Raw genomic sequence first — 24,111 nt, 5'->3', positions numbered from 1 at the left:
TTTGCTATATTTTTAAAGAAAGAAAATGACACTCCACCACCAAACACATATGGTAACTTAAAGTAAGAAAGTTTTATTGTAACCGGCTGGTAATTCACCATAAAAAGGGTGGAAATCTCCATCGCAAACAAAAATAGTGCAGTGACACCAAAATCCAGGCCAGAGCAGGTCCCACACAGAGAGGTAAACAAGAAAACAAATTCTGAAATCTAAAAACAAAAGAAATACAAATATTAAGCACATACACAAAAGAGGCAGACACTGATGTAAGAAAGTGCTTTATATACAGAATGACTTAACTCTTTGTACACCAGTCAACTTTATTTCATTTCAAATAAAAAAAAAAAAAAAAAGAGGGAATTTTAAAATGTTTCAGTTTTTTTTTTTGCTTTTTAGAAAAATTATTTGCTGAAGGAACAGCAATGCACTACTGGGAGCTAGCTGAACACATTTGGTGAGTCCATGACAAAAGGTATATGTGCAGCCACCAGTCAGCAGCTAGCTCCCAGTAGTGCATTGTTACTCCTGAGCCTACCCAAGTATGCTTTTCAACAAATTATAAGAGAACTAAGCAAATTAGATTAACGTACATTGGAAATTTATTTAAAATTGTGTGCTCTCACTGGTTTTCAAACCTGTCCTCAGGCCTCCTAACAGGCCAGATTTTAAGGATATCTGAACTGGAGCAAAGGTAAAATAATCAGCCAATTAGTAAACGGTTAGTTTACCTTCTCTCACTTAAGGTAATCCTGAAAACCTGTCCTGTTAGGGAGGTCTGAAGACAGGTTTGAAAACCAGTGCTCTATCTGAATCAGAAAGAAAAAAAAGTTGGTTTTCGTGACAAAGGTTTTTCCCAGTTTCTGTGCCGAAATCAGACAATTTTGGCATTTTTGCTCACTATTAGTTGCTCCATAATTATCCTCTGTCTTGTTAATTGCACCCATACATATATATAGCACTTTCTAACAGACATATAGGGCTTACTTGTGATACCCTATATGGATACAAAAAACAACTATAATACTGAAAAATTGGGAAAATAAACTTTTTTTTTTTTAAAAGCATTTTTTCATAATCATTTCTAGACAACTAGTGTAGACAAAGATAATACCTAAAAATAGATTGATTATGTTGTGCTGATTTTAAGAATACCCCATATGTCTAGGTTTCTATGTAATTTATAGCAATTATAGGCCAAATACTACAAGGATTGGATTACTGGTATAACTCTACAATTTGCTGTAAGCTTAAAGGGACAGTCTACCATAGAATTTTTATTGTTTTAAAATCCCTTTATTACCCATTCCCCAGTTTTGCATAACCAACACAGTTATATTAATATACTTTTTACCTCTGTGATTACCTTGTATCTAGGAACCTTCAAAGAGAAGAAATCACTTAGCGCCTACTACTAATTTAGCCCTTAGCTTTGATAGGTGACCCCTAGTGGTCTGGTAAGTTATGAGAAAAGTCGGAGAGTATCAAAGCGCCAGCGAACCGGCTGGGTTCAGAATGTAAAACCAATTCCTTTACAATATGGGTTAAGACAAATAATTTATTACAGATTAAAAACAATTTCACAAAACATAAATTCTTTGCAATACTTCTGAGATAGCTTGATGATCTAGAACATTCGTATCTAAACTTAATGTTAAGTAATAGACAGAGTGGATTGATTACGAGTCCACACAGTGTTTTACAATGTTTCACAATGGGTAAGAATACAAATCCAAATTTAAAAAACCTCAATATCTAAACCATTCAGTTGTGCTTATTCTGAGATGGCTTTGAGGATTTAGGCATCCGTATCTAAACTTTATGCATATGCGATAAACAGAGTGGATTGATTACAAATCCGTACAATATTTTACAATTATAAAAGTCCAAATGTAAAAACCTGAAATATTCGGTTATACTTCTTAGGAAATCCTTGCAAAATGCTAATTATAAAAATAAAAAAGATGATATATATAATAAAAAATATTAATAAAACATTCTGGAAACAAATACCTTAAGTATTGTTACTAGCTATAACAATTCTACCGGATAGGTATATATCACAAAGAATATAGAGGTACAGGCTGATCTTGTAGTAGCGCTACCCACTGTAATTGTCAGATCAATCTGCGATAATATTAATTGGAGTTATGACAGGATGTTAAGGATATATGTCACTGTTAGCTTCTAAATATGTCTGTATAATGTTTGTTAGACACTTATACCGGGTCCCTTAGGTTGTATGTGACCAGAGTGGAGCCGATCAGCTGCTCCTGTAAAGGATCAGTGACCGTTTCCGCTAGCGGAAAAAATGAGGATGCGTGTTCTGTTTAAGGTGATTCTGTGACAGGTTAATGTGAATATTCAAATATACATAGAAACTTTATACACAATAAACAACTTCAAAATATGCAGTCCATATTCCAAAAAAAGTGTAAATAACAAATCAGTGTTTCCGTGATGGGTGCAAAAATATTCCAATGTGTGTTCAAATTTTAAACCTCAATTGTCACTAGTGACCAACATGATTGCAACCGCCAAAATTTGTGAGCAATAAAAAATAAAAAATATAAAATATAAAAATTAAAAAGTCAAAAATCGAAAAAATGTAGAAATAAAAATGTGTAACCAAAAACAACTTTTGTTGAAAGTCAGAGTTTATGTGTTTCCCAATGTGGGTGATTCCTGTCTTCTATGTGCTCTATCAGTCTATATAGGATATATAGTTGCCTGCAGTGGAGTATGGGCTTCAGCGTCAATAGACTATTTTCAGCTCCAGCGTCACTCAGGTTATTACTTCCTTCTGCCAAAAGAAATAATAATAGTGCAGATTGTTTTTCTAATAGATAAATGATTGGATTGCTACTCACCAGTCGACGCGTTTCGGTCCAACATAGACCTTTTTCAAGACTGGTTTAATGTTAATCTGAGGGTCTTTAAATACCCTTTCCAATACTACCCGTATGTTGATCCCGGAATTGGTTTCCATAGTGATTCCGGGTCATACGGTTTATACTGTTAATTTGTTTTTTCGATCTTATCTGCTTGTATTATATTGCCATAATTTTCAAATTTTATTAGCACTTTATACAATTCTATTATTCTTATGGCTTTAGATGTATTAGTCCGATATTCCCCTGATCTTATTGGTTACCATTTTGCTCCCTTCTGATTCGCTCAGACTTTAGAGGTGTGTAGGAGATGTTGAACCTTATTGGTTCATTGTTCTGTATGCGAAGGTAGATGTGTTATGTTTAGCCGATAATCCCCTAATCTTATTGGTTAGTGTTTTGCTCCTTTCTAATTGGCTCAAACTTTGGAGGTGTGTGAGGTGTGTTGAACCTTATTGGTTCATTATTCTGTATGACACGTATGTACATTGTGTTTAGCCTTGTTGGCTCATATTTCTAAAGAAAAATAGTTCATTAGAATATTTGTAGTTTTGTATGTAGGAGTACTATTTATTTATATTCCTGATTCCATTCTCATTGTAACAACAGCTTTCGATTTAGTCTAGTGTTGCGTTACTGCACTTACGCATCTTTTGTTAATATACTCATGTAGTTATATGCTATTCGTGGTGTTCTATTGATTTACACCATTTCAAATGTTATATATATTAATTGTGACATCATCAGTTTGGTGAACTGTGATGTTAACTATCAGTTTGATGTTTCGTATTTCCTCTATATGATTACTATATATTTCTCCTTTTTTATGTCAGGATCGTTAGTACCTGCCTGCCTAATATGTACTGTGTTATTTGAGGACACAGTACATATTAGGCAGGCAGGTACTAACGATCCTGACATAAAAAAGGAGAAATATATAGTAATCATATAGAGGAAATACGAAACATCAAACTGATAGTTAACATCACAGTTCACCAAACTGATGATGTCACAATTAATATATATAACATTTGAAATGGTGTAAATCAATAGAACACCACGAATAGCATATAACTACATGAGTATATTAACAAAAGATGCGTAAGTGCAGTAACGCAACACTAGACTAAATCGAAAGCTGTTGTTACAATGAGAATGGAATCAGGAATATAAATAAATAGTACTACTACATACAAAACTACAAATATTCTAATGAACTATTTTTCTTTAGAAATATGAGCCAACAAGGCTAAACACAATGTACATACGTGTCATACAGAATAATGAACCAATAAGGTTCAACACACCTCACACACCTCCAAAGTTTGAGCCAATTAGAAAGGAGCAAAACACTAACCAATAAGATTAGGGGATTATCGGCTAAACATAACACATCTACCTTCGCATACAGAACAATGAACCAATAAGGTTCAACATCTCCTACACACCTCTAAAGTCTGAGCGAATCAGAAGGGAGCAAAATGGTAACCAATAAGATCAGGGGAATATCGGACTAATACATCTAAAGCCATAAGAATAATAGAATTGTATAAAGTGCTAATAAAATTTGAAAATTATGGCAATATAATACAAGCAGATAAGATCGAAAAAACAAATTAACAGTATAAACCGTATGACCCGGAATCACTATGGAAACCAATTCCGGGATCAACATACGGGTAGTATTGGAAAGGGTATTTAAAGACCCTCAGATTAACATTAAACCAGTCTTGAAAAAGGTCTATGTTGGACCGAAACGCGTCGACTGGTGAGTAGCAATCCAATCATTTATCTATTAGAAAAACAATCTGCACTATTATTATTTCTTTTGGCAGAAGGAAGTAATAACCTGAGTGACGCTGGAGCTGAAAATAGTCTATTGACGCTGAAGCCCATACTCCACTGCAGGCAACTATATATCCTATATAGACTGATAGAGCACATAGAAGACAGGAATCACCCACATTGGGAAACACATAAACTCTGACTTTCAACAAAAGTTGTTTTTGGTTACACATTTTTATTTCTACATTTTTTCGATTTTTGACTTTTTAATTTTTATATTTTTTATTTTTTATTGCTCACAAATTTTGGCGGTTGCAATCATGTTGGTCACTAGTGACAATTGAGGTTTAAAATTTGAACACACATTGGAATATTTTTGCACCCATCACGGAAACACTGATTTGTTATTTACACTTTTTTTGGAATATGGACTGCATATTTTGAAGTTGTTTATTGTGTATAAAGTTTCTATGTATATTTGAATATTCACATTAACCTGTCACAGAATCACCTTAAACAGAACACGCATCCTCATTTTTTCCGCTAGCGGAAACGGTCACTGATCCTTTACAGGAGCAGCTGATCGGCTCCACTCTGGTCACATACAACCTAAGGGACCCGGTATAAGTGTCTAACAAACATTATACAGACATATTTAGAAGCTAACAGTGACATATATCCTTAACATCCTGTCATAACTCCAATTAATATTATCGCAGATTGATCTGACAATTACAGTGGGTAGCGCTACTACAAGATCAGCCTGTACCTCTATATTCTTTGTGATATATACCTATCCGGTAGAATTGTTATAGCTAGTAACAATACTTAAGGTATTTGTTTCCAGAATGTTTTATTAATATTTTTTATTATATATATCATCTTTTTTATTTTTATAATTAGCATTTTGCAAGGATTTCCTAAGAAGTATAACCGAATATTTCAGGTTTTTACATTTGGACTTTTATAATTGTAAAATATTGTACGGATTTGTAATCAATCCACTCTGTTTATTGCATATGCATAAAGTTTAGATACGGATGCCTAAATCCTCAAAGCCATCTCAGAATAAGCACAACTGAATGGTTTAGATATTGAGGTTTTTTAAATTTGGATTTGTATTCTTACCCATTGTGAAACATTGTAAAACACTGTGTGGACTCGTAATCAATCCACTCTGTCTATTACTTAACATTAAGTTTAGATACGAATGTTCTAGATCATCAAGCTATCTCAGAAGTATTGCAAAGAATTTATGTGTTGTGAAATTGTTTTTAATCTGTAATAAATTATTTGTCTTAACCCATATTGTAAAGGAATTGGTTTTACATTCTGAACCCAGCCGGTTCGCTGGCGCTTTGATACTCTCCGACTTATCTAGGAACCTTCTCCCAGCCCCCTGATCACATGACTGTGACTGTTTATTATCTATTGCCTTAAATTTAGCATTGTATTGTGCTAGATCTTAAATAACTTTCTGTGCCTGAACACAGTGTTATCTATATAGCCCACGTGTACTTTCTGTCTCTTTGTGTTGAAAAGAAATTTAAAAAGCATGTGATAAGAGGCAGCCCTCAAAGGCTTAGAAATTAGCATATGAGCCTACCTATGTTTAGTTTCAACTAAGAATACCAAGAGAAACAAGCAAATTTGATGATAAAAGTAAATTGGAAAGTTGATTAAAATTAAAAGTCCTATCTGAATAATGAAAGTTTAATTTATACTAGACTGTCCCTTTAATAGCAGTCACCCAATGCAAAACTGCTACATGCCAGCATCTGGACTCCATTTTAAGTATACAACCATTGTATACACAGTAACAGTCAGACTTAACTGTTGCTGCACAGTTGCTGGATAACCTCACATGCTGGTTTCCAGCAAAAGATACACGTTAATTGCATGCTAATTAAACTTAAAGGGCTTTCACTTCACATTTTTTCTTTTCAACATGAGTAAATGCTGCTCTTCCAGAAGAGTGATAGGATCAGTGTCCCTTTAAGAGTCCCAGAAAAATTTACACTTCAGGATTATAGGTGCTATAGTACTGGTCATCCCGCAGATATAGATGCAAGTGTAATAAATCAGCTGGTTGTGCGTTTTCTAAACAGTGTTTCAGTGACCAGGAACCAAAAAATAAATCCTGTATGTAAAGTTCTTCAGTAAACAGCTTACCTGCTTTTGTCAGACGTATATCCCAACCCACAAGAGCAAAAACAGGACTCCGAATCCCATAAAAAGTGACGCCACTAAGGAGATAAGTAGTTCTTTGTACACGTCTCGTGTGTATTTTGTAGAGGTCACTTCATAGCTGGAATTTCAGACATTAAGGAAAAAAGAAAGCTCAGGGTGTGATCGCACATACATACAGGGCTATAGCGCACTACACAAGCTAGTTACGTCCTGTCACAAGTGCGCACAAAAGGTACAAGCTGCTCACACGGATTAGTATTTGTCTGAGAGCTCATCACATGATTACTGGTAGAATGGAGTCTGCAAACACAAATGTTTATTATAAATATGAGAGAGCAAAGCTAAAACATATCAAATATATTTTTGCATGAAAAAAAGTAAAATTAAAAAGGGACACTAAATTCCATTTTTTCCTTTTTAAATCTTTAGTGCAACATAATTACCAACATAAACATAATGATCTGTTTCAGTCCATGAGCCCAACTTTCCCTCTAATAATATTTTTTAACTTATTCTGCATGCCTTTCTATAAAGTGTACGCTTAAAGGGACACTGAACCCACATTTTTTTCTTTCGTGATTCAGATAGAGCATGACATTATTAATTAGTACAAAGGATAGCCTTATGCTTATCCCAGGCATTAATTAGTACGAATGATAGCCTTATGCTTATCCCAGGCATTAATTAGTATGAATGATAGCCTTATGCTTATCCCAGGCATTAATTAGTATGTAGGATAGCCTTCTGCTTATCCCTGGCATTATTAGTACATAGGATAGTCTTCTGCTTATCCCAGGCATTAATTAGTACGAAGGATAGCCTTATGCATATCCCAGGCATTATTAGTACGTAGGATAGCCTTATGCTTATCCTTGGCATTAATTTGTACATAGGATAGCCTTATGCTTATCCCAGGCATTAATTAGTACGTAGGATAGCCTTATGCTTATCCCAGGCATTAATTAGTACGTAGGATAGCCTTATGCTTATCCCAGGCATTAATTAGTACATAGGATAGCCTTATGCTTATCCCAGGCATTAATTAGTATATAGGATAGCTTTATGCTTATCCCAGGCATTAATTAGTATATAGGATAGCTTTATGCATATCCCCGATATTAATTAGTACATAGGATAGCCTTATATTTATCCCAGGCATTAATTAGTACATAGGATAGCCTTATACTTATCTCAGGCACATATCTGCCAGTTTCTGTCATATCACCTCTCTCCCTCATCTCCTCTAAGCTATACATATTTAGGCCATTGAGTCTTTCCTGGTAAACTTTATTGTTTAGACCAGGTACCAGTTTAGTAACCTCCTTTGTACAGATTCCAGTTAATTTATATCCTTCTGTAGATACGGTCCCAAGAACAGCACACAATACTCAACTTGAAGCCTATCTAGTGATCTGTAAAGTGGTATAAGGACTATAATATTTCTGCTGAAAATATCTCTACCAATAATATATATATATATATATATATATATATATATATATATATATATATATATATATATATATATATATATATATATATATATATTAAAAACAAAATGAATGCTTACCTGATAAATTTATTTCTCTTTCTTGACACAGTGAGTCCACAGATCATCATCAATTACTGTTGGAAATATCACTCCTGGCCAGCAGGAGGCGGCCAAGAGTACCACAGCAAAGCTGTTAAGTATCACTTCCCTACCCACAACCCCCAGTCATTCGACCAAAGGGAAAGGAGAGAAAGTAGCACAAGGTGCAGAGGTGCCTGAAGTCTATATAATAAAAACTGTCTGAAAAACAGGGCGGGCCGTGGACTCACTGTGTCAAGAAATAAATACATTTATTAGGTAAGCATAAATTGTTTTCTTTCTAATGACACTGTGTCCACGGATCATCATAATTACTATTGGGAATCAATACCCAAGCTAGAGGACACAGATAAGGGAGGGACAAGGCAGGTAACCTAAACAGAAGGCACCACAGCTTGAAAAACCTTTCTCCCAAAAGAATCCTAATATGAGACAAAAACATCAAATTCTTAATTTTGAAATATTATGCAAAGAGTATCCAGTTGCAGCCTTGCAAATCTGTTCCCCATTAGCTTCATCCTAGAAAACCCAAGAAGCAGAGACAGCCCTAATGGAAAAAGCTGTAATTCTCTCAGGGAGCTGCTGTTCAGCAGTCTCATAAACCAAACGAAAAATACTTTTCACCAAAAGGAAAGAAAAGTAGCAGAAACTTTCTGATCTTTACAATTCCCAGAGAAAAAACACGAAAATTCTTAGACGCCTGTAGATAGAAAATAAGAGCACACACATCATCCAAGATGTGACACCCACGTTCCTTATGAGAAGGACTAAGCATAGAAAAAGAACAACTTCTTCCTGAAAATTGTCTTATTCAAAACAAATTAGAAAGAAAGTTAATACAAAAATTATATATATATATAAAATCAAGATAAGGATAATCACTCACTGGATTTAAGTACAATAACTATTTATTGGTAGTGACGTTTCGGGGCATTCAAGAAACGTCACTACCAATAAATAGTTATTGTACTTAAATCCAGTGAGTGCTTATCCTTATCTTGATTGAATATCCTGCTAAGCACCCTGGTCTGTGTTGGCGAGTGAGAGTGCACTTACTTGGAGATATATATATTCGCCCTATCGGCAAGAAAGAAAAGATTAAGGCAAATCACACTGTCAAATTGAGAATACAGAGACTCTAGGAGTCCTAACTCCCCAAGAGAAGCCCTTGGATTCCCACCAAAAAAGATATGTACACCATAAGCTATGACAATACTTCTAGAAACTGGCCTGCAAGCCTGAATCATGATCTCAATGACCGACTCAGAAAACCCACGCATAGACAAAAAATAGCGTTCAATCTACGAACAGGCAGTATCAGAGAAACAAGATTTATATGAAGGAAGGTACTCTGCTCAGAAAATCCTTCCTCAGAGACAGACTCTAAAGTGGAGAGATGCCATTACCACTAAGTCTGCATATCAAAACCTGCAAGGTCACGCAGAGGCCAATAGAAAAACAGCCGCTCTCTCCTAAAATATACGATCAATGACACGTGTAAGGTGAACAAACAGAGAGACTAGGAATGCCAGACTGAACTCCAAGAAAAAAATGCCAGCATCTATCGGGACAGTCAGTGGATCACTTGACCAAGTGCCATACCTTGAAAACTTGGCGTACTGTTGAAAAGCCCTCAGAAGTCCAAATCCGAATCCCCAGAACTGAGGGTTTACTTCGAAAAGACCTCCAGAAGAGGACCCGCTCCCCGGGATGAATAACCTGTCTGTTCAGAAGCCAATTGTCCACCCTTGAAAAATGGGAGGACAGGCAGCAATTGTAAGCTTCCGCCCACTAAACAATCCAAATCACCTACTACATGGCTAAGGAACCCCAAGCTTCTCTCTGGTGTTTGAAATAAACCAAATGAGGAAATAATATCCGACTGGAACCAAGCTAAGCATGACTGATCCAAAAAGTCCAAGCCCTCAGAGCATTGCAAATTGCTCTCTACTCCAAAATGATAAAGAGGAGAGTAGACTCCTTACTAGCCAAGCAGATTGGCATGTTGGTCACATTACCCAGGAAAATCTCCAGAAGCAAGTGCCCTGAGATAGATACCCCTGAAAAAATACTGTGGGAGAGAGTCACATGACTGATCTAGATCTATCTTCTGAGAAAGATCTGAAAAATCTCCCTGCTATGAAAAATAACAAAGGAAATAATGTCCGTAGTAGACCAATTCCCTTCAATATCAAATCACTGAAAAGCGAGGAATCAGCTGTAGCTAGATCCAAATTCCCAATCTACTGGTTACCAAAAGACTAAACAAGCTACTAGACCACTAGGGCTCGCCATTGGCCGGACAATAGACCAGAGAAAAGAAAACCTAAATAGAGCTCTATTAAAAAGGACCAAACATACAGCACCTGGTTTTCCCAGGCGGTCTCCCATACAGGAACAGGCCAGGCCTGACCCTGTATAACTTCCGAGATCAGCCGGAATCTGGTGCATTCAAGGTATAGTGGCGGTAAACCCAAATAATGATCATTGAGGATAGAGAAGGGGACCCCTACTCCAGATTCATTTTCCCTCCCTGGGGAAGAAGAGTGGGCTCTTAAAGGAGATTTAACTCGAAATATGGATGACACCTGAATTATAAATTCTCCAGAAAAAAACAACCCTTGCAATATCCCAAGACATAAGTTTGTCTAGGATGACAAAAACTCAAACTCGAGATTGAAGGAAAGAATCTGAGTTACGTGAGGTAAATACTTAGATCCTGTTCCCAAACTGGGACTGTGAATGTCACTCCCAGAGAGAATCCTGAACATCCAGTTCAAGGAAAGCCTCTCATCAAACCTGGATTGCAAATACCCTAGAAATAGAAATCTGTCCCTGAGAGGAAATCTTGAATTGGATTCCAAAGGGCATGACTGAGCAACAAAAAAAGGGAAAAGGAAACTATCCTTCAGTCATACTCTTGACATGAGGTAGAAAGAAAAAAATCTCACCCTTACAGCCAGAAGAATATTCTGCTAGACCAAGTCCCAACAAGGTCTCAACCATATAAGGAGACGCCAGAAGCGTTGATTAGGAGGAAAAATTAAAATTGAACCTGCAACTGCAGAATTATAAAGCATAAGCTGTACCACTAAACCACAGGTAGGTTATTCAGCTGCCAAGACTGCAGCCTCAATGTCTGGCGGCTAGTACAGCAAGTCTAATAAGACAAGGCATTGCTCTAAAAGAACAATTAAACCTCCAGATACTTATCCAACATAGTAGAAAGGTTCCCTTCTACTAAGGACACTGTGCAAATAAAGAGTCAGCAACAAGAGAATCCCTAAAATGTCTGGAGACAGGGAGAAAGGTATCCCTTGATTCTCCTATGAAAAATTATTTATAGCACTTCTAGAACCTGTCCTGAAAAAAGGAACATCACGGAAAAGATAAAGTTTACCAAACTTCCAAGGGTTGACAACGACAGGGGCATCAATGTCGTCCAAGTAGTTACAAACCTCCTTTAACAATACACAAGGTGTTTAAGCATACATCTGAAGGAGATCACTTCAGCATCAGAAGAAGGAATTATATTGCCCAAATCTGAGATTTAACCCTCAGAAACTACGGGTGAATCCTTCCCACCAGACCTAGACGAGAAAGCGACCTGTGTATCAGAATGTGGAACAGAAACCCTACTATCTGAAAACTTTAAAATGTCCTCTTGCATGTTCCCTGCAAGTAAAAAAAAACAGACAAAGCCATAGATACCGCAGAGGGTACCTGAGCTGTTCTGTAGCAAATACACTCTTCCAGGAGATTGAGAGGAACCGCAGGGCACTGCATGGGACACCATAGAGGCTTGGGACGTATAAGGAGAAGGCTGTGGCAATACCTGAACAGCATCCTCCTGGGAGACATGAGAATCAGATTGAAACAACTAAGTGTACATTCCATAGCTATGGCTAAAATATGCAGCACCAAAAGGCAAAGACCAATTAAATTGTCTAGAAATTTTGTACTGAGGAACAAAAAGCTCAAAGAAAAATAAATATCCTTATTTCCAAAAATATTTTATTTAACATGAGGGACATAAATGTTTGCAACAACAATCTGCCCTCAAAATAATATAAAAGGACATAAATGTTTACCAAACAAATGTCCTTAAGAGCAATAATCTTATAAAGAAAAATAGACCCTGTTCTAAGGACAAATTAATGTCCTAACAAACATGGTATATAACCTTAAGAAATATGACACAAATATTTAAAACACCGAATGGCCATAAACATAGATATGAAAATAACGTTATTGACAGGGCATTATCTATATTAATAGCAATGTCCTCTAAACGTGTCGAAATGTGGCTGCTTGCTGACAAAAAGCTTTAAAACATACAATAACTGTAAAAATGAGCATGCATTAAATAATTTGAATTTTTATCTCTGAGAGTACCTGCTCTAATTCCTACAAGCTGTCAGCTTGACACGGAGGAATATCCAATGAACATTTTATATTAGATGGCACTGCTCCGCTTAAGTGTCGCACATGACACAGAGAAGACTGAGGCGGGAACTAAAAAAAAAAAACGTCCAGAAAATCAAGCGCACATACGCACTGCGCTTCATTCCGCCGAAAATATATAACACAACACAGTGCAGACGTCCCGATTTTCCTGTGTAAATTTCCCCCTTTTAGGCAAAATAATTTTAGGTCCGTTTTTAACTAGCAAGCGGAAGATAAAATCTGCAAATAGCTCCATTGTAATGGCGCCTCTAACTCCGTGTAGAACCTAGAGGGACTTTGCAAAATGCACAATCATGAATGAGGGAATGATGAACCTCACACGACAATGTCTTAAAATTTTTTAACTGAGTCACCATATAAAGTTAACCCCTTCCTTGCTATAAGAAGGATAACCCCAAAGTCTCCATGTCACTATGAAGTGCCTGCCCACTGCCATTAAACATCCTGGATTACAGATGTAATGTCCCGCATAAAGTACAGAGAGAAATTAAGCCCTGTAGTGCAAGCCTCCTAGCCCCAGAAGACAAAAGGCACTTACCTGTACATTCAGCTGTCCGGGAGGACAGCCTACCCAGTATGAGAGGATGCCTCTCCTCACATGGACCTGTGGAAAAAAAAGAAACACTGGGTAAGCTTACTCAGGCTTTCCGGAGAGGGCAGCAAAACTGTTTGAGAGGTGCAGTGGGGATTGTACCCCACAAGTTCCCAATTACTTAAAAGCCACCACTGCTCTACTGAAGACACAGCCGTGGGTTACAGCTAGACCCCAGAAAAGATCAGAGCAAACCTGCTCTGCTTAAAAATAATAAACTCTTGATTGAAGATAACCTCTTATCAGACACCTAAACTTCACCTCTTCCTTGCAACGCAGGCAAAGAGAATGACTGGGGGTTGTGGTTAGGGAAGTGCTCTCTGTCTCCTCCTGCTGGTCAGGAGTGATATTCCCAACAGTAATTGATGATGATCCGTGGACTCACAGTGTCATTAGAAATAAATAATAATTCCCTCTTTTGTAAAAGGAACAGTACTTGGAAAAATGTTATTTTGGATCATTTAAAATATGTAAATTCAGCTTCTACGGCTCTGCACATTAAGTAGTGACAAAAGCAATAATAACGAATATAATAATATTATAATACCATACACATGCATTAACTTTTACGAGAGAAACAGATCTACAAACTAATGTATTTAACACCTTAATTCCCCAGAAAACAAATGCAGATTAAAACACATTTAAACCCCTTGGTTGTCAAAACAAACTTGGGCAATCAATGAATTAACTCACTATTACATAATACTAGCAACAGTAGTTTAATGACTTGATTGCCCATAACACATGCAGCAGTTATTTAACCCTGTGGTCCTCCTGTATGCGGTCTCAGCACTACATGTAGGGCATTCAAAGCACTGAACATGGCTTCTGCAGGGAGAAGGATCAGTCAGATGGAAGTGAAGCCTGTGGATGTACTGGAGAGATATTAAGCTGCGAGCCTGCACCTCCCTCTGGCCACCAAGGGCTAGTACAATATTTTAGTGGGTGCCAAGGCAGCTATTTGCCAAGTGCTAATACAGTGTACAGTTTATTTAACTGGAAATGTAAGATTAATGCCACCCAACACCATTTATCCGTTGTCTTCTCATCTACAATAAAACACTTTAGGCATAACGCCACCTGACTTTTCACGTGCCAATACTGTATGCAGAACTAGGCATTAGAAGTTAAAGGATACACAAAAAACCATGCTGTGAAGAACATGCCGATTGCTAGCAGGACAACCGTGAGATGGGGGAATACTGCCGGATTCACCGGACTTGTATATCTGCTCATTGCTTCAAGCTCCTGAAGGATAGGAAGAAAAAAAAAGTCACAACCATGATTATAGACCACGACACAGCTAGATGGTAAACGCTTAGTATACATTTATGGGACTGCAGCAAACCAAACATAAGGAATACAAAATTACAGTTTTAACAGTGATATTAAAGGGGTAGTGTAGTCAAAATTACACTTTCATGATTCAGATAGAGCAGCAATTTTAAAATTCACTCCCATTATAATTTTTTCTTCGTTCTCTTTGTATCTTCATTTGAAAAAGCAGAAATGCAAGCATAGGAACCGACCCATTTTTGGTTCAGTACCTGGATAGTACTTTCTGATTGGTGTCTAAATATAGCCATAAATCAGCAAGTGCTACCCAGGTGCTGAACCAAAAATGGGCCAGCTCCTATGCTTACATTCAAATAAAGATACCAAAAGAACAAATAAAATTGTATAATAGGAGTAAATTAGAAAGTTGCTGCTCTGAATCATGAAAGTTTAATTTTGACTAGACTATTCCTTTAAAGGGACATGAAACCTAAAATTGCCTTTAATGATCCAGATAGAACATACAATTTAAAGAATTTTTTTTTTCAAATTTACTTCTATTACCAAGTTTGCTTCATTCCCTTGGTATCATTTGTTGAAGGAGCAGCAATGCACTAATGGGAGCTAGCTGAGAACATCAGGTGAGCCAATGAGTATGTGCAACAACCAATCAGCAACTCTCTCACACTAGTTTGCTGCTCCTTCAACAAAGGATACCAAGAGAATGAAGCAAATTTCATAAGAGGTACATTGGAAAGCTGTTTAAAAGTGTATAATTTATCTGAATCATGAAACAAACAAAAAAAGTTTAATGTCCCTTTAACAAAAAAATAACAAAAACTATTTTAAATGCAAATTAGCAATATGTTCCTCAAGTTTTAAGACCCACCTAACATGTCTACCTTTATTATTATTATCATCATCGGGTATTTGTAGAGCGCCAGCAGGTTCCGCAGTGCTAAGGAAGATGAGCCTGGCAGAGGCATTCATTATGGATTGTAAAGAAGCTAGGCGGCAACTAGGGAGACTAGAGAGGATGGAGTTGTAGTAGTCGAGGCGTGAAAGGATGAGAGACTGGATTAAAATCTTAGTTGTGTCTTGCGTAATGAAAATGTCTAATTTTGGCAATGTTTTTAAGGTGGAAGCGGCAGGCTTTAGCCAAGGACTGAATGTGAGGGGTAAAAGAAAGATCTGAGTCAAGTGTGACCTCAAGACATCGGGCAAGTGAGGTTAGGGTAATGATGGAGTTATCAACAGTTATAGAGACATGGGGGGTGGAGATTTTGGAAGAAGGGTGGAGATTTAGCTTGAAGTAGTGAGATGAGATATGAGAGAGACAGTTAGTGACACGGGTTAGCAAGGAAGGAGATAGTTCTGGTGCAGAGAGGTAGATTTGGGTATCGTCTGTATTGTAGGACTTTATTAAGGAACCTAATGAGGTTGTGTAGATTGAGAAGAGGACCGAGGACAGAGCCTTGCGGTACCCCAACAGAAAGAGGTAACGGGGCAGAGGATGCCCCAGAGAAGGCTACACTAAAAGTACGGTTAGACAGATAGGAAGAGAACTAAGAGAGAGCTGTGTCGCAAATGCCGAAGGATTGGAGGGTATGAAGCAAAAGAGAGTGGTCGACAGTATCAAAGGCTGCAGACAGATCAAGGTGGATAAGTAGAGAGATGTGGCTTTATGAAGGTAATCAGTTTCCTTAAAGGCGAACTCTAGTGTAAAAATAACATGATCTATTCTTTTAAAAGAAGTCATTTCTTTTACCATCATAGAAAGGACAAAAATGGAATGTACATGGCAGTGTTCTCCCCAGGACCTCTTTAGTTGGGCCCCGCCCAGCTGATTTTACTGAACACCCAGCTAAAATTAGCCAATATTAAAAATGTCCAATTTGTATTGCACAAATTATCTTTAAAATACTTGTATGCTAAATTATGCAATAATTGGTGCTTTGGATAGAAAATATTACACTGTCCTAGAATCTAGGTGGAGATTGGCAACAACAAAAGTATGTAAGTGGCTTAAGGCACATTCAGGATTGAGATTTTTAGGAAGGAATATGGTAAGCTTCTCTAAATAAGCATGTTTTAGGGGAGAATGTAAAGCACTGAAAACTGGACAGGAGTAACACAGCAAGGTAACACCTTGCACTCACAAGTAACAGCTGGTAATGACAAGGGCTGAGGCGCAGGTCACAAGCAGAGTTAAGACGTCTGGGGCAAGACAAGAGGAGATATTAAAGGGACACTGAACCCACATTTTTTCTTTCGTGATTCAGATAGAGCATGCAATTTTAAGCAACTTTCTAATTGACTCCTATTATCAATTTGTCTTCGTTCCCTTGCTATCTTTATTTGAAAAAGAAGGCATCTAAGCTTTTTTTTTTATTCAGTGCTCTGGACAGCACTTTTTTATTGGTGGATGAATTTGTCCACCAATCAGCAAGGACAACCCAGGTTGTTCACCAAAAATAGGCCGGCATATAAACTTACATTCTTGCATTTCAAATATAGATACCAAGAGAATTAAGAAAATTTGATAATAGGAGTAAATTATATAAAGTTGCTTAAAATTGCATGCTCTATCTGAAACATGAAAGACAAAATGTGGGTTCAGTGTCAGCAGTGATTATAATTTTGAATATGATAACAAAGGTTGCTGGAAGTCAGTGGAGGGGCTGGCATGGTGTGGCATTGAGCAGCAGGGGAATATGGCACATGAGTAAGGCGGAGGAGTCTGGGTGAAGTTTAAAATAGCAATAGAATCTGTATATAGAGGTAGCTCTTGACAGGTTAACTGAGTGGATCTGAATGTGAGATGTCTCATATGAGAAAAGGCTGAAGTTTAACAAACAAAAGGCAATATATATGTCAATGATAGTGGAAAAGGGGGACATACAGATCATAGGCAGCTTTAGGAGCTAACAAATATTTGTATATAAGGCCATGTAAATTAATGCTGAGAATGTGCATTTAGGAGCCACTGTTTATTTGCCCTATGGGGATGCCAGGGTCCTTAACACCTGCAGTAAGCCCTATAGCAAAGAAACAGTGGCCCCTAAGATCCTGTTTGGCTCCTGTTAAGCAGCCAGCGCCTCGGTCTCCCTGCAGAACTAAACATAAGATGTGTCTCACTGTACATGAAGGGGAGGTTATATGACTGTATACACCAGCTATGGATTTACAGTTGTGTCACGGTTTAGGTATTTTACACACGGGTAATATATGTTATAGCGCCAGGTGACAGCTCCTCCACTCACACTGCACCTGCACGGTTACATACACCCGAGGGCCAACACTACCCATACACCGCATGTAGCACCCCTAAAGTAACGTACACACGTATACCGGCTAATTTATTGCATATTACCATGTCGCCGCAGGATCCCTTTCCAGTTGAACAGTTCCGCCACGTCTCTCTGAGCGATAGGTCAAAGGTTACTGCAAAGAACCCTGGGAACAAAGCACCGCCTACATGCAAAGGATGATGGAATACTGAGTCCTAAACAGAATGTGTCAAGCGCTGAGAACGACGAGAGTGTAAACCTCAACCAATCACAGCGTGGCTCCTGCAACTTACGTGCCAAGCACCATAACGTCTTAATTTTCATCAAAGCAATGGCAGCACGCTCTCCTGCGTTAGCCAATCGTTTTGGAGTGATGTGGAAAACGCACCGTACAACCTTTTGGCTAAGCTTACATTAGCCAATCAGATTGCTTACTGCGTCATGGCGCGAAAGGGCAGAAAGGCGCGGAATAAAGTGACATCACAACCCGCGAAACCGGTGAGAGTGTGCGTAAGTACTAGTGTTCTGGTTTTGTGCAAAAATTAGTGTTTTTACCGGAGGTATTTACTCATTATATAATATAATACAGTATATAGGCTATGTGTAAAAATGCTATTATCATATTAGTACGATAGCAATATCCATTGAGCAGCTGCACTCTTAGATTTACTTCAGAAAACCTATAAAGCTATCACAAATGTTCCCTGTGGACCTATAAGTAATATCGTTTAGCTCTTATTTCCCGGTCACACGATGTTAATTGTTTATGGGTTAAAGGGACAGTATACTTGATGATTCCTTTATTACCCATTCCCGAGATTTGCATAACCAACAGTTAGTTATATTAATGCATTTTACCTGTGTGATTACCTTGTATCTAAGCTCCTTGTCTGTGTTTGTTTGGGGTTTTTTAAAGCTTTTTTTACAATCTTGCATTTTAGCTACTTAGTGATGGTTCTTGTGAACCCATTCTCATTTCCCACAATAGTAAGCACAATGTTATTTATAACTAGCACTGTCTGGCTGTAGTGCAAGATTGCAGAAAGCTTTGCATAAAACACTGAGATAAGGGGCAGCATGCAGGGGCTTAGAAAAAGGCCACCTTAGCGGTTATACAGTATATTATGTTGGTTATGCAACCCTGGGGAATAAGTAGTAAATGTGTTATCTTTCATTTTATACAATGAAAAAATATGTAAACTGTCCCTTTAATGTTTATTTAATGTAAATGTGAAGCACTGTTTAAAGGGATATGAAACTGCTTCTTTAATACGAACAAATATGTTAAACGTAAAAAGGATCGTTCTGTTAAAAAAAATAGCAAACAACTTACTTGTTATCTTGCAAAATGAGCACTTACAAATTATCAGTGTAGCCCCTGCCCTCAGATAAATAAGGCAGCTGACATGTAACATTGTAACTTAGGTTGCATTCTGCCTCTTCTGAGCATTGGCAAATCTGACTTTAATTTTATCTAATAGTCACTTAAAGGGTTAGTCAACACCAGAATTTTTTTTTGTTGTTTTAAAAGATAGATAATCCCTTAATTACCAATTCCCCAGTTTTGCATAACCAACAGTTATAATTATACACGTTTTACCTCTGTAATTACTTTGTATCTAAGCCTCAGCAGACTGCCCACTTATTTCAGTTCTTTTGACAGACTTGCATTTTAGCCAATTAGCTGTCTCCATGGTAAATTCACGTCCATGAGCTCAATGTTATCTATATGAAACACGTGAACTAATGCCCTCTAGTGGTGAACACGATTAAAATGCATTTAGATTAGAAGCGCCTTCGAGGTCTAAGAAATTAGCATATGAACCTGCTAGGTTTAGCTTTCAACTAAGAATACCAAGACAACAAAGCAAAATTGGTGATAAAAGTAAATTGGAAAGTTGTTTAAAATTACATGCCCTATTTGAAACATGAGTTTGTTTGTTTTTTGGACTTGACTGTCCCTTTAATCACAAACTAGCTCATATTACTCTACAACAGGAGTTTTCAAACCTGTCCTCAGACCTCCTATCAGGTTAGATTTTGAGGATATCAGAACTGTAGCACAGGTGAAATAATCAACTGATTAGTAAACGTAATCATTTAGAGACCCCAGCCTCTTTGCTGAGTTTGACTAAGTAACGAACAATGCACGAATTAAGTTTAAAAAAAAAAGAAATACAAGGTAGAACTCCATTGAAATGTGACTTGTTAATCATTTTAAATGATTTCTTTAGTATAAGACACGGATTAGTCTTTCTTTTAAGACAACAATGAAACAGATTGTTTCATATCCCTTTAAACTAATCCAATGTCTATCCTGTCTGCTCTAGGTTTTCTGTATTGAGATAATCTGAAACCATCTTTTTTTTGTTGGGGGGGGGGGCGTCCCCAAAGGAAAATAGTAGCAAGCAGTATAGCAGGTAGGAAACCCTTTACCCAAACTGCGTGCAACTGGAAAAGGTTTGGATTTCATATTAGTTTGTGTTTCGGGATTTGTACCTGTATTTTGCATTTACTTTCTTTACTTATAAGCAAGTATGCTTGACAATACATGGCACATTTTTAGATTTAGCTGTTCTATTTGTTGTTCTGCCTTTTACTCATCCTTATGGTTTTGATGGGTTTTTTTTTTATTTTTATGTTAGCTCCTTAGTTTCTGGTTATTTTCCTTTAGTTCTTTCTCCAAAACAGTATGTGTATAAGTTCCCTTTTCTTGAATTAGTAATTACCCTTTTCAATTCTATAACATTGAAACCGGGATAGACGGATACATTTTGTGATTTAGTAGCCAACAACTAGAAACCGTAATTAAGTTTTTCCTATGTTTAAAGGGACACAATACTCAAAAATTGCACCCATTTTATTTGAGAATGTTTCAAAATATACATTGTGCACCTCTTGCATTTAAATCTTTATTTTGTATAAACAAGTTTCATATACTTTTGAGATAAATATGGCCCTTTATTGAAGAATGTACTAGTAACTTCTTTTTTTTCCCTCTGTTAAACTAGTTGTATTTTCTCAAAATAATTCAAAAGCTTTGGAACCCAAAATAAGTTTGAGAGCTGTATACCCTAGCAAATACCCTCTCTAATATGTTATTGTGTATACTTAGTAGGGATAGACCGATATCGTTTTGTTTTTTTTATAAGATCCGATAGCTTGGCCGCCTTTCAGACCGATAACATTTATTGTGCAGGTGAATAGCTGCTCTACCGTTCATCTTAACCCCAGATGCAGAATTATTTCTTTTATTTTTTTATCACTTTCTGCGATCAGGGGTGTGGGGTTTTTTTTGTGAAGATTTTTTTGCAGGTCAATTGGAAATAAAATACAATTTTAATTTTGGTTACCCTACAGCACCAGCTCAACTGCAGTGTGTTGATTAACTAAAGAATAAAGTTTTAACCAATGAGCTTTGCAGCGCTGCTCACTATTTTAATGCTCTCTTCAAACAGCTCTTCGCTCTGGCTGCACTGTGTTGAGAAAACTTTACAGTGCAGCCAGAGCACAGTGCTTTTTAAAGAAAACAGCCTGATAAAAGCGAAAGAGCTAACAGTTCGCTCACGTGTCCCATTCTTTCTGTAGACATGCTGCATTTTCTGTGATGACATCTCAGATCACATGTTCTGCCTTGGAGATCACCACCATAAAACTGCCACTCAAACTTTTATAATTACAGCTGCTTTATCTCTTTCCATGAAGGGAATTCTTAGGAGTAACTTATTGCATAACCTGTCACTCTTAATATAATACAGCTCGAGAGTTACTGTAGTATTTTTGAGCTTAATATCTCATATTTTGTGAATTGTGGCATTAGTGTTGGCACAACACACAAGGCTTAGACCTCTCACACATACCAACATGTATCAAGTTGCATTTCACTTGGCACTAGGCCCCAGTGCTCATTTGTATTAGCTTGTCGGTTTGTAAAACCCGGCTTTAGAATTGTATCCATTGTATAAAACCGCTATTGACATATATTTAATAATTACAACTGGTTCTTACATTTTGTTTCACTGCACTATTGTTTTTGTGTAAATGCTCTTAAAGGGACATGTAACCAAAAAATTCTTCCTCCTATAAAATGCATTGTCTGTATGACTCTTACTGCAAGCTTTTGTTGAGAAACTTGAACGTAGTATTACATTTGATTAATCTGGTGAAACACAGCTGGTAACATTTAGTATGTTAAACTTTTGAGCTAATTATTTAAAGATATACAAAAAGAGGCAGAAGCACCAGCTTTGCAATAATAAAAATGACCCTTTATTCCCAAATACCAATAAAAGTCAATAAACAATGCAGAGTGGACAGGTTTAAAAAGTTGAAGGGGTCAGCAGAACACAGCTATTTAAAGTCTGTTTTTTTGTTTTTGTTTTTTTAATGGAGTATGAATAATAATCAAAAATAAAGTCAAAATTAACATCCAGAATTATATAGCCACACACTTTTACATTAAGACTGGAAATCTAATATATTCTTTTTATTTTTCAGACTTTAACTCTTTCAGTTGTTTTACAAGTGTGCTGACATTTTCTACCATTGTCAACACTTCTTCATTACAATGGGAATTCATGGTTTGGCCAAGCTGATAGCAGATGTGTCCCCTACAGCCATCAAGGAAAATGACATAAAGAGTTACTTTGGGCGTAAGGTTGCTGTTGATGCCTCTATGTGCATCTACCAGTTTCTGATTGCTGTACGACAGGATGGCAATGTGCTGCAGAATGAGGAGGGGGAGACCACCAGTCACTTGATGGGCATGTTCTACCGTACCATTCGCATGGTGGAGCATGGAATTAAGCCTGTCTATGTTTTTGATGGAAAACCTCCTCAGTTGAAGTCAGGCGAGCTGGCCAAGCGAAGTGAGCGCAGAGCAGAAGCTGAAAAGCAGCTAGAGGCTGCTCAAGAGGCAGGTGAGGCAGAAAACATTGAGAAGTTCAATAAGAGACTAGTAAAGGTCACTAAACAGCACAATGAGGAGTGCAAGCAGTTACTTAAACTTATGGGCATTCCTTATGTGGATGCTCCGTGTGAAGCAGAGGCCACGTGCGCTGCGTTAGTGAAAGCTGGGAAGGTCTATGGTGCTGCCACTGAGGATATGGATGCCCTTACTTTTGGAACCCCAGTGCTGCTAAGGCATCTCACTACCAGTGAAGCCAAAAAGCTTCCCATCCAGGAGTTTCACCTTAACCGTGCTCTACAAGAGATGGAGATGACATATGAGCAGTTTGTGGACTTGTGTATCTTACTGGGCAGTGATTATTGTGAAACCATCCGTGGTGTTGGGCCTAAGAGGGCAATAGATCTAATCCGGCAACATAAGAGTATTGAAGAAATTCTTGAGAATATTGATCTCAAGAAGTATCCTGTGCCAGAGAACTGGCTACACAAGGAAGCACGACAGCTCTTCCTGAATCCAGAAGTAATAGATCCTGAGACTTTGGAGCTGAAATGGACAGAGCCAGATGAAGAGGGCTTAGTTGAATTTATGTGTAAAGAGAAGCAGTTCAGCGAGGATAGAATACGCAATGGGGCAAAAAAATTGACCAAGAACCGCCAGGGCAGCACACAGGGTAGGCTGGATGACTTCTTTAAGGTCACAGGTTCAATCAGTTCTTCCAAGAGAAAAGAGATGGAAACCAAAGGCTCTGCTAAAAAGAAAGCAAAAACTACAGGCACTCCAGCAGGAAAGTTTAAGAGGGGAAAATGAGTGTGAGAGGGGAATCAGAACTGTTTGAATTACTTTTTGTGAAAATAGTTTTATGCAAAGTTTAAATAAAATAATTACATTTGTATTTTTTCCTCCCTCGCTGTCTGATACTTTGCATGATAAATATGACTAGTAGTTTTACAAACTGTAAGCAGTTGACACTTTTTTTTTTTTTTTTTTCTGTATAAGTTTTCTAGTATCAAGTTTTTAAAGTAAATGTATCTTGCCTTGTCACGACTCCTATTGTGGCTCTTATGAAATACAACTTGTTTGTTTAGTATTTGGCCCATTATAGGCAGTTAAAGGTAGATTTT

The 24,111-nt window shown here is 37.3% G+C and overlaps 2 protein-coding genes across 3 annotated transcripts; one reads left to right on the top strand and one right to left on the bottom strand.

The window, feature by feature from the left end:
- Positions 1 to 48: 48 nt before the first annotated feature.
- TMEM258 (transmembrane protein 258) lies at positions 49 to 18,318 on the bottom strand. The gene is made up of 4 exons (XM_053720475.1): positions 18,165 to 18,318; positions 14,655 to 14,764; positions 6,846 to 6,981; positions 49 to 209 (listed from the first exon to the last, which is right to left on the bottom strand). The coding sequence occupies exons 1-3, from the start codon at positions 18,165 to 18,167 to the stop codon at positions 6,855 to 6,857; spliced, it is 240 nt and encodes a 79-aa protein (XP_053576450.1). The 5' UTR covers positions 18,168 to 18,318; the 3' UTR covers positions 49 to 209; positions 6,846 to 6,854.
- A 131-nt stretch (positions 18,319 to 18,449) lies between these two features.
- On the top strand, positions 18,450 to 23,882 carry FEN1 (flap structure-specific endonuclease 1). Of its 2 annotated transcripts, none has more exons than XM_053720468.1 (2): positions 18,450 to 18,591; positions 22,579 to 23,882. In XM_053720468.1, exon 2 carries the CDS (start codon positions 22,649 to 22,651, stop codon positions 23,795 to 23,797), a length of 1,149 nt encoding a protein of 382 aa, XP_053576443.1. In that variant the 5' UTR covers positions 18,450 to 18,591; positions 22,579 to 22,648; the 3' UTR covers positions 23,798 to 23,882. The 2 variants fall into 2 exon arrangements, with proteins under 2 accessions (XP_053576443.1, XP_053576444.1); XM_053720469.1 differs by having other exon boundaries at positions 18,569 to 18,587.
- The last annotated feature ends 229 nt before the right edge of the window (positions 23,883 to 24,111 follow it).

The sequence above is a fragment of the Bombina bombina genome, chromosome 7 (genome assembly GCF_027579735.1).
Source record: "Bombina bombina isolate aBomBom1 chromosome 7, aBomBom1.pri, whole genome shotgun sequence".
In the NCBI taxonomy this organism is placed as follows: domain Eukaryota; kingdom Metazoa; phylum Chordata; class Amphibia; order Anura; family Bombinatoridae; genus Bombina; species Bombina bombina.
This window is presented reverse-complemented; position numbering and strand designations above follow the sequence as displayed.

Bases quoted from the DNA above. Each gene is read 5' to 3' on its own strand.
- TMEM258 (XM_053720475.1), bottom strand. The intron at 6,982-14,654 runs GTATCCTTTAAC...CTGAAATTCCAG, and splicing joins TTCACAGCATGGTTTTTTGT to CTATGAAGTGACCTCTACAA.
- FEN1 (XM_053720468.1), top strand. From the start codon at position 22,649: ATGGGAATTCATGGTTTGGCCAAGCTGATAGCAGATGTGTCCCCTACA.